General features: G+C 38.2%; 1 protein-coding gene across 6 annotated transcripts in view; it reads left to right on the top strand.

The window, feature by feature from the left end:
• SMARCA1 (SWI/SNF related, matrix associated, actin dependent regulator of chromatin, subfamily a, member 1) overlaps window positions 1–11,686 on the top strand; it is a 73,081-nt gene extending 61,395 nt beyond the window's left edge. For 2 of the 6 annotated variants that reach the window (XM_061407871.1, XM_061407872.1), the window contains 2 exons: window positions 9,739–9,849; window positions 10,952–11,686. In XM_061407871.1, coding sequence (XP_061263855.1) covers window positions 9,739–9,849; window positions 10,952–11,023 — 183 coding nt within the window. In that variant the 3' untranslated portion in view covers window positions 11,024–11,686. Of the gene's footprint in view, window positions 1–9,738; window positions 9,881–10,882 lie in introns of all 6 variants that reach the window. The other 4 variants (XM_061407876.1, XM_061407873.1, XM_061407875.1 and 1 more) reach the window with 3 other exon arrangements.
• The last annotated feature ends 4,333 nt before the right edge of the window (window positions 11,687–16,019 follow it).

Below are 16,019 nucleotides of genomic sequence, written 5' to 3'. Positions count from 1 at the left end.
AAAATTAAAATAATTTGCTTCGTTAAAAAACCCCAAAATACAGAGGATATAACTTGATTCATTATGTGAGTGTGTCACTGTGTTCAAATTAACATTTTATTAATGATTAAACCTTAAACTTAGCTTACTAAAGAAGCTGTCTTTAAAAACAGTCTTGCTTAAAGATGACTTTCCCAGAGACACCAATAAATAGTGTGAAATACTTAGAAAAAAATAGAAACTTTGGTAGTTATATTTTATTCAGAGATCTCAAACTACTGAATTCATGGCTTCTGACTTAACTAACAGTCTTAAAATGCTTAAAGGCATGAACCTTCACTTCTGAATATGCCACATTTTGAAAGCCTTCAGCTAAAGGTTGAAAATTTCTTTGAGGCTCTTTTCCATTTAAAAATGCTGGCTATACAAAAGAGAAAATGAGTTTTAGTTCCATTTCTCTGTGCTAAAAAGATTGTGATTTCTTTCTCTGAGAAATTGTGTGGTCTTTAAGTAAGTAATCAGTCTCTATTGAACTACATAAACAAGTAGGAAGGATATGATCAATTTAGATTTTAAAAATCTCAGAGCATATGAATTGCTCTACCATTTTCCTTCTAAGAAAAAAATGTATTATAGTGAGGTCTTAGTCTTAGGACATTTAAAACTATCAGAATTAAAAGTATCTTTGCCGGATGACTATAAGAAGAAAAGATAATACTTTGTATAGTACCTTTTATATTATAAGGTTGCCAATCCCTTTATCAACAGTAGCTCATTAATTCCTTTTACTGAATGAATTTCAGGGCACTATCTTCATTCATTTAGTGACAGACTGATATGACTGGGATATTTGAAAAGAATCTGAGAAGTCTAAAAGATCTAGCACATTAGTCAGTTTACTGGAAAGGACATATTGAAAGTATCCAGAGTTTAATCAGTAAGTCCTTGCTCCTTCTTAAGTTCTTTGAAGTACTCAAAGGATAAAAAGCAGAATTTGGCTCTCTGAAATAAAGAACATTTCTTGATATAGCGACTATACTTCCTTGGCAAGGTTTCTCTGACTCTTCATTTTAGCCAAAAAATATTCTTAATTTTTAGACTCTAGGGAGTTTTTTCTTTCCTCTCTTAGACTCTCAAGAAGCTCTGTGTGCATATCCTGTGGCCATGGACCTTAGAGTTGAATGAAAGTATTAATAATTCGTGATTACAATTGCCTCGCCTTTTGTGGTAGTTCAAATGAATTTTTTAGGTAGTATTTCAGAGAATTACACACTGTTGTACAGTGTAATAAAAATTTCATGTTATTGCTGTTTGTTTTCAAATCACAGCTTTATTATTAATGAAAGTGTTCCTTATTTAAAATTAAGAACATGACATTCCTCATTAGAGTTGTAGGAGAAAAAAGACTTTTTAGAAAATATTACTATAGCTTTTTATGAGCTTGCTTCCCTTTTTGTAGGTTTATCTGTGATAGTAAACATTAATTAAGTTATTAGTTCAGCACAGGATATTTGATAAATTATCTGTCCAGTCAGAGAAGAATTTTCTTTATAGATACTTTAGAAAAACAGAAGTCAAGTTAAAAAATTTCCAAGCTATTCTGTGGTCACAATGACACTTTTGTTTGTTGCTTATGCAGTGTAGCCTAGGAAATTTTATAAGGAAGGCCACTCATGATTTTTCATTTTATGTACTAGTACTTAAATTGTGTGATAACAGCTAATATTGGTATCTTAGAGCATTACTTTCTTAATGAAATGTGAGGATATGAATTAATACATTATTCAAAAAATTGGTAAAGTATAAAATTATTGATGAGTTCTTGACTATAGAATTGTTAAAATATATTTATGCTTATCAGTTCAGTTTAGTTCAGTCACTCAGTCCTGTCCGACTCTTTGCGACCCCATGAATCGCAGCAGGCGATTCATGTCCAGGCCTCCCTGTCCATCACCAACTCCCGGAGTTCACTCAGACTCACGTCCATCGAGTTGGTGATGCCATCCAGCCATCTCATCCTCTGTCGTCCCCTTCTCCTCCTGCCCCCAATCCCTCCCAGCATCAGGGTCTTTTCCAATGAGGTGGAAGACCTTTTCCAAAGAGGTCTTTTCCTCTTCGCATGAGGTGGCCAAAGTACTGGAGTTTCAGCTTTAGCATCATTCCTTCCAAAGAAATCCCAGGGCTGATCTCCTTCAGAATGGACTGGTTGGATCTCCTTGCAGTCCAAGGGACTCTCAAGAGTCTTCTCCAACACCACAGTTCAAAAGCATCAGTTCTTCAGCTCTCAGCTTTCTTCACAGTCCAACTCTTTTATGCTTATAGCTCTGTATTATTTCTCCATGTGCTTGAAAGACTAAAATGTCCTCTTCAGCCTTAATTTTCCAAAAGATCCTATATAGAGGTGTGTACAGGAGGAGTTGTGCTTAACTTTGCCTTAAGGGTTAGGTCAGAGGAACGGCTTCACAGAAGAGGTCTGTCTTGGAAATGAGCCTTGAAAGACCAGGAAGGAATTGGCCCTGGGACTATGGAAATGGCATGTGCAAAGGTAGAAACAAGCACAGCATATTCACAAACTGCAAGTAGGTTGGTGTGCTGGGGTGTGAATAGGAAAGTCCCGGAAGATGAGGAAAGAGCTGGCAGCCAAATGACCAGGGGCCCTGTTGAACTTTGATCACTATTCCATAGGAAATGGGGAGTCATTGAAAGATTTTAAGAGGGCGGTGACATGGTCAGATTCACTGTATAGAAATACTGCTCTGTGGAAATGGGCAAATGTCTACCTCAACTCCCATATAGGCTGATAATTCCCAAATTTCTATCTCTGTCTCTTCTCTATTCCTCCTCTTTTCCCCCAACCCCCACCTTGGCTAATATATCACCATCTGCCCCAGAGTCATTTTTTATTACTGCTGTCTTAACCTTCAAGAGCAAATGGTTACATCAAAGGGTACCAGCATAACACTTCGCACAAAGTGGGCATTCAGTGAATAAATGAGCATGGAACTTTGGTTCTTCAGTTGGCTTCTGTCTCATAGACCCTATCATTGGATCACATTTGGATAGAATGTGAAGAAATGTAGCAATGGGTTTGAGTTCTTTTTTCCTCTTCCTTTATTTTCTTTTCATCTCCCTTTCTCTAATGATGGACTTTAGTTGGCTATAACCCCTGAAGCTTTGGTTTGAATAGCCAGTTGTAAACATCATGTGTTTTATTAGTAACTGTAGTGTTTGATTTAAGACTGAATTGTTCTAACAATCTGAAATACGATACATGCACTAACAGGAGTTTGTTTTACGTATTTATGCTTATGTGCTATCCTGGCAACCCACTTCAGTATTCTTGCCTGGGAAATCCCATGGGCAGAGGAGTCTGGCGGGCTACAGTCCATAGGGTTGCAAAGAGTCAGGCCTGACTTAGCGACTACATAGCAGCATCAGCTATCCTGTGAGGAAGTGACGTGACATTGTACAAATAATGATGTTTAAGTAGCAGCAATTAGGTAAAACTGTCATAACATTTGATACTTGCTTAAGAAATACAAGATATTTTTATACTATTATTATTAGAATATATAACTCCCATCTAATGGCCAGTGTGCTTGGGCCCTGAGATTCTGGCATAGAATGCCATTGCTTTTTGTTAGTATGAGAGGGGTTCCAAGGTGACAAAGAACCTGGGAAATATACCACAGAATATATAGTTGAAGGTGTTGATTCTGAAGGTAAAGTACAGGGAGTTTACAAAACAGCAAAGGAGAAAAAACCTCCCAGTTTTGTTTTACTAAGAACTATAGAAGAAAATTCTGACTTTATAGAACTACCTACAAATTTTGAGGCACCAATGTGGAGTGCAATTTATTTATTTTTTTTGCTTCTGCTCATTCACCTGCTTTTGACTTTGAACCAATAGCGGGCACCGACCTTCTGTCATTCAGACTTAGGCAGGCTTAGTGTCTAGGATTTTAGTACATAGGAAATGTAATGTGGAGTCTCTTTAATCTCTTTCAATAAGTCACTTCAAGTCTACTGATGCTTTCTGTGCCTTTTGAATTGATGCTTTGAAGCTGAGTATTGGGGCAAAGGATGTTTGAACTTGGTGCCTGGCATGATTGATATTCACCACACAGTACAGGGCAGCGCCACTTACTGAAAACATCCCATCATTTATTAAATAAAGGTAGAGATCCATGTCCTAGTACTCAAAAGTTGGGACTTGGGTGATTTTGCATTGAACAGAATCATAAACCATTAAAAAGACATGGAAAACCAAGGCAGACAGTTTGCTTAAAGTCAATCTAAAGTCTAGTTTAAACCAGGGGTTGGCAAACTACAGCCCTTTACCTGTTTTTGTACAGCCTGCAAGCCAAGAATGATTTTTACATTTTCAAATGGTTGAAAGAAAATCAAAAGAAGGCTATTTTGTGACATGTGAAAATTATGCAAAGTTCAGATTTTAGTGTCTGTACAGTTTTGTTGGAACCCAGCCACACGCCTTCATGCTGCAGTGGCAAAGCTGAGTAGTTGTGACAGAGACCATGTGGTCTGCGGAGCCGACAGTATTTACTGTTTGGCTCTTCGCAGAAAAGAGGTGCTGATCCCTGATTTAAAGAATATGTAAGAAAACTTGAAGGAAAGAAATAATATAACCAAGGTAGACATAAGCATTATACAGTCCTTCAGGAAACATGTTAAATGAAGGATGGGTAAAGGGGAGCCTATTGAGCCTAAAGGAGAGATGTTTGGCAGGTCTGGTGGTGACTGTGGTGATTGTGATGGAGGCATGAGAGCTGCCTTGTAATATTTGAAAGATTGTCGTACAGAAGAGAGAATCAGCTTGTTCAATCTGACTACAAAGGTTAGATCTAGAACCAATTGTTGGAAATGATAAGGTAGCACATTGTAGCTTTGCATAAGGGAATATTTTAAACTTATTCAGAGGTGGGCTAGGCAATCTTGTGAGGTAATGAGTACTCCATCATTGGAAGAATTCAGACAGGCTGGACAGCTAATTAGCAAGGACATAGTAGAAGAGATTCAGCATCAACTTGAGTGATTTTTATTTTTTTATTTTTTTCTAATTTTATTTTATTTTTAAACTTTACATAATTGTATTAGTTTTGCCAAATATCAAAATGAATCCGCCACAGGTATACATGTGTTCCCCATCCTGAACCCTAAAGGTCCTTTTCAATCTTGAGAGTCTGTAATTTTATGAGCTCCCCCTATTGAGACTCTGTATCAGGGGAAGATTTCAGAGTACACAATATACCTTTGATTACATGACTCCTCCTGCTTAAAAATCATCAGTGAGATCCTTTTGTCAACTGAATTAAGTAAAATTGCTTAGTTCTTTGTTTTTAGCTTCTAGGTTCTTTGTATTTTGATTCAAACTTAGTCTTCTCCATCACTCTTACCTGCACAGCATTTCTCAAGTTGGTTTCTACCAAGCATTGTTCCAGGATTTGCAAATATACAGTATGCAAAACAAGGTTTCGAAGCCTGCCCTTTCCCCTTGCAATCTACATTAGACTGCTAAGAGCTCTGTGAAATCCTGCCATGACAAAATTTGTTTAACCTTTTAAAAACCTAGCATTTCCTGAGCATGTGTGAACACAAAGTGCTTTTTTTTTTTCCTTTGGCTACAGCTATTAACACTGCACAACAGTTTTCCATTTGTCATTTTCCTATGTTCTTCTGTTGTTTTTCTTGTTTTTGTGTCTCCTGTCTTCATCTTGTGTTGTGTTTTTCTCCCTTCAATTTCATTCCTAAATCCAGCATGGGGAAATTGTGAAAGAAAGAGATAATTAGACCACAGAACTGTGAAAACAGTTCGAGACCATGTGAACCACTCCCTGTAACCCCAAGGAAAATAGGAAGATAAAAAGGTATAAGAATCTAGGGGGAACATGTATGTGAAAGAAGAAATTATATAAGATAAAATTGCTTTAGACATCATAAAATTTCTCAGAATCATTTTGTTGTCATTTAGTTATTCAAAAAGTGAATCACTGTTTTATTGGTAATCTGGCCACTTTCTTTGTAGAAATTTCTGGTGTTAGCTAGTGTTCTGTTTATGATACCATCTGCTTAGTTAGGCAGTCTTTAAGCATGTGAATAAAAGATGGGGTTGGTATCTTTAGAGGAAGTGGCATTACCTACACTAGGAAGGTAGCATCCAGACTCACTCATTCCCTGATGCCTTTCTCCAGAGAGATTATTTTTCTGTCTGTAGTTAGTGACAGGTTAAAAGGAATGAAGGTAAGAACTTATTGTAGAGTCTATTTATAATCATCTTGAGATATTCTACTTACCTGCATATGAAACTGTCTCAAAAGTATTAGTTTTTTCCTGAACCACCCATATGAACCATGAATATGTATCTAAAGATATCTGCAGTCACAGGCAACTATTACTTATTGAGAATAATAATAGCCAGAGGGTATAGCTTAATGATTCAAGAATCAGCTTCACATAAAGACTCTATCTAGTCTCCCTAGAAACCAACAATCAAATCTCATCAGGGTCAACTTAGCCCTTTCTATAATAGATAAATTGAATAACATGCTGTTTAATTTGTATGTGTGGTATTGAATGAAGCTATGAAGAGTGTTTGGTCTGCATATTAAAGATACTGCTATTGTTTTGGTAAGTAAGGAAAATTCCAATGTTACTTTTCCTAAATTATTTAACCTTGAGTAATTGAAGATGGTTATTTTTAATAGTTAAACAATAATTTGTTAATGAAGGATTTTTTTCTGGCTAGACTGTCTTTGGTTTTCTGCCTTCTTTTGGGCTTGAATTTTACAAAGTAGAAAATGCTTGGATAATTGATAATATTTCTGTGTGCCATTTTTCTAGCTTTTATTTGGAAAGATAAAACTGTATTTAAAAAATTTGCCACTTCTTAAAAATGTTACAGATTGCAATATTCATTACAAAAAAATTTAGAAAATACATGCTAGTATAAAGAAGAAAATAAAAGTTCCCATTGGTTCTATATTCAGAAATAGCTGCTATTAACTACCAGTAACTCTGCACATAGTTCTCTGTCAGCTATTTCTATTGTGTATGTGTATATATAGTAAGATGTATTTATATGTATATCATAATTTCCAAATTAGCAAAAATTTAGTTCCCAGTATTTCTCTGCTAAAAAGCTGCTGCTGCTGCTAAGTCACTTCAGTCGTGTCCTACTCTGTGCGACCCCATAGACGGCAGCCCACCAGGCTCCCCTGTCCCTGGGATTCTCCAGGCAAGAACACTGGAGTGGGTTGCCATTTCCTTCTCCAATGCATGAAAGTGAAAAGTGAAAGTGAAGTCGCTCAGTTGTGTCCAACCCTTAGCATGGACTGTAGCCTACCAGGCTCCTCCTTCCATGTGATTTTCCAGGCAAGAGTACTGGAGTGGGGTGCCATTGCCTTCTCCACTGCTGAAAAGCACACTGCTCTACATATTTTTTGTAAATCTTTGTGTACATTTATTTCCTTACATTAAGCATCTAGAAGTGGAATTGTTCATTCAAAGAATATGAAATTTTTAGGATACATCATTGATATTCCCAATTTTCTTTCTAGAAAGATAGTATTTTAGTCTGCTTGGGCTGCCATAACACCCTACCCACATGAGGTGACAATTTCTCATGGGTTTGGCTCCAGGCGGGTTGGTTTCTGGTGAGGCCTTTCTCCCTGGCTTGTAGATGGTGTCTTCTTCCTTTGGTTAACCTTAATTACCTCCTTTTAAAGGCCCTCTCTCCAAACGCAATCACGTTGTGAGGGTGTTAAGGCTTCAACTTACAGATTTGGGGAGGACACAGTTTTTTCACAGTGGCATCCCATCATCAGTGAATGAGAACTTCCATTTCAGTATCTTACTGCCAACACTGGATGCACGTATCACACGCACATGAACATGTCTTTGCTGATTTGGTAAATATATATCATTGTTTTACTTCGCATGTCTTTGAGTGAAAAAAAGTTTTTAATATTTGGACACTTAAAATTATTTTGTTTTCTATTCTTGTACTTTGACCACTTTTTGGTTGGAGTTCTCAATTGTTAGGAGAAGGCAATGGCACCCCACTCCAGTACTCTTGCCTGGAAAATCCCATGGATGGAGGAGCCTGGTGGGCTGCAGTCCATGGGGTCGCGACTGAGCAACTTCCCTTTTACTTTTCACTACGCATTGGACAAGGAAATGGCAACCCACTCCAGTGTTCTTGCCTGGAGAATCCCAGGGACGGCAGGGCCTGGTGGGCTGCAGTCTATGGGGTCACACAGAGTCGGACACGACTGAAGTGACTTAGCAGCTCAATTGTTAATAAATCCACATTTTTATTTGAGCATTTAGCTATTTTATATCTTATCAGATATTTTTGCTTATGCAAAAAGAAACCGTTTTAAATGTTATTTATCCTTTGATATTAAGCCATTATTTACCTTTAAAATACAGCAAAATGTACAAGGTTAATGTATATGAGTGTCCATATTAATGAATCATATATTTAACGCCCACCATACGTTCATAAAAGCTGTTGATAGTTTGGATGCATTGATTTGCTGGCAGTGAAATATAGGTAGTGGCAAGATTAATGTGGAATCTTTCCAGCTATTGTTTGCTTTGAATTAACAACTGCAGTAGTGTTTCCTCAGAACTCTGATCCCACGAGGTATCCTTTGAGAAGAGACTTCTGCTGGTTGAATGGCTTTGGGAATTGCTTGCTTTCTCCATCTCCTACCCTAGTGGTTGACAGTGCTTATTAGAACTTTAAAGGCTCTGAGCATCCCTGTAGAAAAGAAATCTGACTTTTGTAAGCTGAGTACTTCCAAGTCGTACTTTGACAAGAGGACATCCCCTTATTTTTTTAATGTGATTTTTGTTAACTTTTTGTTTTGAAATATTTATAGATTCACAGGAAGCTGTGAAGAAATGTCCAGGGAGGGCCCATGCACCCTTCATCAAGTTTTCCCAGATGGCAACATCTTCCATAAACACAGGACAGTGTCACCATCAGAAAATGGACATTAGTACAATCCAAAGAGCTTATTCAGATTTCATTGGTTATAGATGAACTCATGTTTGTGTGTGGATGTGTGTGCTCATGAGTGTGTGCGTGCATGAGTGTGTATGTGTGTGCTAAGTTGCTTCAGTCATGTCCGACTCTTTGTGACCCCATGGACTGTAGCCTGCCAGGCTCCTCTGTTCATGGGATTCTCCAGGAAAGAATACTGAAGTGGGTTGCCGTGCCCTCCTCATGAGTGTGTAGTTCAATACAATTTGATCACACATAGGTACATGTAACTAGCACCACCAGAAGACTTACTCATGCTGGCTCTTTAAAGTCACACCCCCTCACCCCCTTTTTCTAGTCCCTGGTAACCGTTGACATGTTCTCCATTTCTAAACTTCTGTCATTTAATAATGTTATATAAATGGAACACTGTGCTATGTAACCTTTTGAGATTGGCTTTTTTTCACTCAGATAGGGTTCATTTAGGTTTCTACATATACCCATAGTTCTTTCCTTTTTACTGCTGAGCAGTATTTCATGATATGGATGTACCACAGTTTACTTATTGTCCCACTGAATGATATTTATCCACTTATCATATATTTAGTGGAATATTGCCTGTATGAATATTGTTCTGAAGAATACCAGCTTAGAAAATTCTCTATCACAGAAGTGATAGAATCGAAGAATTACCACTTTTTGAAGGTTGTACCTGGGTTGCAGAAATTAAAAGTCTTCTTTATTTGGTTCAGGAATTCCAGAGACGCTGTAATACTCTGATTTCATTGATTGAGAAAGAAAATATGGAAATTGAGGAAAGAGAGAGAGCAGAAAAGAAGAAACGGGCAACTAAAACTCCAATGGTAAAATTTTCAGCATTTTCCTAACTTTTAGGTAGATCCCATTTTTTTTACATAATTAAAATGCCTATATTATGTTTAATGCTATAGTGATACCTATTATAAAGACTGGTTTTTATGAAATGCTGATTTGTTTTTGACAGAAAAAGAATTACACTACAACCACGTGTTTCCTATCTGTTTGTAGCGTATATGGTTAGGAACTCCCTAGTAACAGGGCTCAGTATTTTTAAAAATTTCTCATTACTTTTAAGCAGAAGTATAATGCAAGTAAAACCCTCTGAACTGAGACTGGAGTTGTCATGGGGAGTAGAAGAGGGGTGGGGTGGGGTGGGGCTGAGGTTGAAACTGAGAGTTCTGATTTGATCAAAGAAGTTTTCTGATCTTTGTGGAACTATGAATACAAATAAGAACTTTGAGGAGACAGCAAAGCTTTACTTGATTTACTTGGTAATAAGTTAACTGTTCATAGTAAGATGATTTTAACTCAGTCAGGTTGCCTTGTACAGTTACAATTTCAAGTACTCTTTAACATATTATTTGAGTGTGGTTAAGTAAACTACCATATTTCATCAAGTCTAAGATGCCTTCTATTGTAAGACAAAGCATTATTTTACGTGCTACTAAGAAAAACTGCTGCCAAGTAACTCTGATTTGTCATCAATTCTAGGATGCATCCTGATTTCAGAGATGCTAAAGTGGGAAACAAGTGTGCATCATAGAATATATGAAATATGATATTTTAGCATCTATCATAACATTTCAAAAGTAATACACTCATAAATAACATTTTTCCCAGAAAACTTTAAGTATTAAGTAGTTCTTTAAGCATACATTTTTGGTACCATGTGTAAGTAGAAACTTGATGACTATTTTTGATGGGTATTTTATGTCTTTTCTTAACAAGAAAACATGTTTGGAGGTTATTTTACATTGGGTTATATAGTTTGTTGGGCTATATAGAACATTAACTGTGAGTATAACATTTAAGTGAATATTCATGTTAAAATTTTTTTTTGATGCATTTACATCCTAGATTTAACATTGTTGGGCCATTTAAAAATGTGCATATTGGAGCAGAACATTAAATCTGTTTCCATTTTAGTCACAGAAAAGAAAAGCAGAGTCAGCTACTGAGAGCTCTGGAAAGAAGGATGTCAAGAAGGTGAAATCCTAAAGCCTAGAAATAAAGTTTTAAATGGGAAACTGCTATTTTCTTGTTCCCATCTTCAAATGCTAATTGCCAGTTCCAGTGTATTCATGGTACTCTAAGAAAAATCAATTTGGTTTTGATTTCTTGCATATTTTATATATTTTACAATGCTTTCTACCTGAAATGTGTAGCTTTATATTTTATGCATTCTAGTATTTTTGTGTACTGTATTTTGTGTATTTCATGTCTTCATCTAAATCCTCTCAGTCCTTGTTCTTTTGAAGCTTGTGCTGAGGTTTTAGCTTTTCTATGTTTTATATGCCGCTGCTTTGAAAGAGAACCTAGATTCTATAGCTGTATTATTGTTGTTTCATACTTTAAATTTATATGGCTGTGGAAAAATGAATTAAAATGATTTGAGGAGAAAGACTTTTTCACTTCTTTGTTGCTTTCTTTTCTATTGATTATGGGCTTGTACGTGTTACTGCATACTGTGATTAGCATAATAATTGTTTCTTTGAGGTCATCTAAATATTTTTTTCCTAAAGGAATAAAGGGTGAGAACAGAAAATTATTAAAAAACTAATATTTGATACTGTGCTTGCTGTCAGTATGCATTACATTTAAATTATTCTCTAAATATTCAAGTGGGAAAGTATAATAAAGAAATGTCTATAAGAAATTTAATTATTTCCTGTGTTTTGTGCAGTAGAAAATAGTTGTGTTTACTGAATTGTATTGTTCACAACTATGTATTTGGTTGAAAGTTAAAGCTTTGTTTGCTGACTTGTGCCTGATCTTTTATCACATACAGCCAGTTCAGGGGAGTCTGGGTATAACACGTAGATTTATTAACAACTCAGTTGCGAGTATGAAATAAGCAGCATGCATGCAAAAGAAAGGGGGAGGTCTTCCATAGGAATGCAAGTATGCTCAGTTCACAAGACAGAGTATCCGAGTTTTTATATACTAAGAGCTTCTATCTTTCCCACACCACAGATCCCACACAGGCCAGTGAGATGTGAGATGGGAGGAGATCGGCTCCACACAGTCACTCCAGGCTCCAGTCTGACTGAGGCTCCCTTGTTTCGTATCTGCACCATCTAGGACATGTGGGTTATTCAGCTGCCGCCGTAGGAGAACAGGAGTCTGGAGAATCACATATAGGCTGTTTATTGCCTCAGTCCAGAAGTGACAGATGTCACACCCATTTATATTTCATTGTCCAAAACTAGTCACATGGTCTTGTGTATGTGCCAGAGGACTGGCAAATGTAGGAGAACAAATGGAACGCCTTACATTACTGCCTCCGCCACAGGGGCTGTCACATGAAACTGTTAGTGTGTGATTAATCAGAGTCAAGGTCAGGTTATGAGGGAACAGGGAAAATGGATCAGAACCTAGTGTGAAACGCATAGCAGTTAAGTAAAGCTGGGCATGTGGGATGGTGGTGTTTGTTATTAAAACAAAATTTGGACGACAAAAGAGTTGCTCTCTTCCTGACCCAAGATCTTTTTGCATTTCCTCTGCGACTCTGTTTAGTGTACCACTGGCAAAGCTTGGTACAAGTCAGCATCTTTCACATCCTCATTGTCATTGGGGTTCTGCAACATAGGAATAGATCTTCTAGAATGACAACCCATCGTCTGCTGGACTCTTCCAAGTCTTTGTTCATTGTCCAGATTTCATATTTCTTACTGCCGTGCTCCTGATTGGATTCTTTTTACTGTTTCCACTATTAGGAGACTTGTACTCTGTTGGAGGTTTGGATGAAACTGGGTTGCTATTAAGAGATGAGTTTACAATGATGTTAGGTCAAGGGACCCAGAGATATCCAAATCTATCCTTGGCTTAACCACCCTTACTGTAAGGTTCACAAAAGAGGCAAAGGTAAGCAAAGTCATACTTCACTAGCTGGTGCTTTGCTCCAAACTTAAATCCAGAGCTCTTAGATCCAAAATAAAATCTCAGAATTTTCCACTCCAATGAAATTAAAAGTTCCAGTCATCTGAGATGGAGAAAATTATACATTAGAGGGTCTTATTAATACCCACAAGTTCTGTGCACTGAAAAACATCCCAATTAGGGTCTTGGACTCTGATCAATCAGTTCAGCATTTCTTGCGGAGAAATGAAGGTGGAGGGTGGGAGCAGGTACAATTAGGATCTTTGAACTTCTTTCATGGACATGTAACAATCTCTACTTCTTGTTCTTTTTCTGTTAACCCAAAGGGGTTAATGACTAAGCTGTATGTGGTATCTACTTTAGGAGAGAAAATCTGCAGGTAAGTTCTTCCACGCTTTTTCATGGGACCATTTTCCTGGCCATACGGCTCTTTCTTGGACCCAAGAGATGGGAAATTCAGCTCTCCTAGATTATGTGCAGCATCACTGGTGAATGTAGCCTACCAAGGAGGTCCACACAGTGAACAAGCAGATGATAGCATGGTCCAAACCATATGATGTTGGGAATGCAGAATGCCCCAAGTCTCCATAGGAAACCCCTCTGATTGTCAATTTCCCACAGAGAAATTAAACTGTCGTAGAAAAGTTAAAAGTCCCAACAAATAAATCCTGTTTCATACCAGAGGCCTGGGCTGATGGGGTAGTAACCCTGGACCTGACTGCCGTGTTGGATTGGAAGAACAGGATAGTTAGTTACTGTGTCAGCTGCTCAGAGGCCAGAAGCAGTGGAAGAGTGCTGTATCCATGAATGCAATTTGACAGATGCATAGTGCTCCAGCCCACCAGTAAAAGTGGTCTAATAGATGGTATTGGAATCTGACCTAACCTGATTGCTTGTTTAGAGAATGTGCAAGGAGGGAACCAGGGACTCTGGTTTCCCAGTAACCCCCAGGCTTCTGCAGAGGCCTTTGTAAAGCATCTATCTTGATCTGTTGGATATTCTAAAATCACAAAAAGATAGAAAGCTCAGCAGTCTCTCATTTGCATCATAGTCGCTTGTCTCTCAGTCTTTATCACACAATTCCTTCTGGCTCCCCAGCCTACAAGTGCTTATGCTGTCTGGAAAACCCGGGTTCTTGTCAGATTACACATTCTCCCATGAAGAATGCCCCCAAATTAGGTCCATTATGTGAGACCTAGTTAAGAGAAGTTACTGAACTAGAATCTTTGCAGCTTAGTCGCTGGGTGTTTGGCTTGAAAACCTAACTGGTGAAACTGTAGTATCTACTGTCACCCAAATAAAGTGCTATTATTTCCCAATTATTGGCAAAGCTCTCCACTGTGGTCCATTATGGTGCTGTGCACCTTGTTCAGATTACTGGGCCGGTGTCAGTGATGAGACTAGGGTCTGCATGCTTTTTCTCCAGGTGTTTTTTTTTAAATCCTCCAGTTGCCAAATCTCAAACAAAGTTGTTCCCCAGAGTTTACCAATGGCATGAAGCTCCAGTCGGCCACAGTTGTGGCTGTGTTGATAACAAACTCCATACTGACTGCTTTCATTTCCCTCTCTCACTTCCTCGCTCCTTTTTGACTGTTTCCTGGGGCCAACTCATAAAGAAACTGCTTGCGTTAGAATCTTTGTCTCAGGGTCTGCTTCCGAGGAAATCCAAATTAAAACCCCTTGTATGTGTAGCTCTTCTTCAGTTCAGTCACTTAGTTGTGTCTGACTCTTTGCGACCCCATGGACTTTAGCATGCCAGGCTTCCATGTCCGTCACCAACTCCCAAAGCCTACTCAAACTCATGTCCATCAAGTCGGTGATGCCATCCAACCATCTCATCCTCTGTTGTCCCCTTCTCCTCCCGCCTTCAATCTTTCCCAGCATCAGGGTCTTTTCCAATGAGTCAGTTCTTCGCATCAGGTGGCCAAAGTATTGGAGTTTGGGCTTCAGCATCAGTCCTTCCAATGAATATTCAAGACTGATTTCCTTTAGGATGGACAGGTTTGATCTCCTTGCAGGCCAAGGGACTCTCAAGAGTCTTCTCCAACACCACAGTTCAAAAGCATCAATTCTTCAGTGCTCATATTTCTTTATGGTTCAACTCTCACATCCATACATGACTACTGGAAAAACCATAGCTTTGACTAGATGGACCTTTGTTGGTAAAGTAATGTTTCTGCTTTTTAATATGCTGTCTAAGTTGGTCATAGCTTTTCTTCCAAGGAGCAAGCATCTTTTAATTTCATGGCTGCAGTCACCATCTGCAGTGATTTTGGAGCCCCCCAAAATAAAGTTTCCATTGTTTCCCCATTTATTTGCCATGAAGTGATGGGACCAGATGCCATGATCTTAGTTTTCTGAATGTTGAGGTTTAAGCCAACTTTTTCACTCTCCTCTGTCATTTCATCAAGAGGCTCTTTAGTTCTTCACTTTCTGCCGTAAGTGTGGCATCATCTGTGTATCTGAGGTTATTGATATTTCTCCCTGTTCTTAGCCCTTAGTTATTTCACAAGAAGGTGTTGGGTGTTTAAGAAGAGTAATGATCGATATTATATCATTGATTCCTAGATCTAACCCTCTGTGGACAGTTAGTGTGTGACTTGACTGGCCCAGGATATTTTGCACTGGTACAAAGTATTGGATTCTCATTTCTCTCCATTAATGAATGAGACTTTTTTATCTCACCAGTAGCTATGGTCCTGGGAATTACCAGGAAGAGGTTAAAGGCTTCCCAAATTTTTGGTAAGGCCAGAGCGGGTATCCAGCTGTTGTCTCTCTCAAGCTTTCTCCATGCTGGTTGGCGCCCCTTCCCTGTGGTTCATTGAGGTAACTGGACTAAGTGTTGGCCTTTCTCACTGTGCTGTTCCATATAGCCATTACAGAAACTTGGTCATAACAGGCTTTTTTTCCCATCCTTTGGTCTGTCTAGTGACCTGATTATTTTGTTCTTCCCCAATACATTGCTTTCCAACTGGGAGAACTTTCATTTAGGCCACTCTAAGTCAGGCTCAAGCTGTATCTTTCTCTTGACTTTCAACCTTGCCTTCCATATTGACCCCAAGACGTGCTTAGTTAATTTCTGATCTTTCTGTGATCTGATACTAGATTTGTCCAT

Source organism: Bos javanicus, chromosome X, assembly GCF_032452875.1.
Source record: "Bos javanicus breed banteng chromosome X, ARS-OSU_banteng_1.0, whole genome shotgun sequence".
NCBI lineage: Eukaryota > Metazoa > Chordata > Mammalia > Artiodactyla > Bovidae > Bos > Bos javanicus.
Note: the sequence above shows the minus strand (reverse complement) of the source record. Positions and strands in the feature narration are given on the sequence as shown.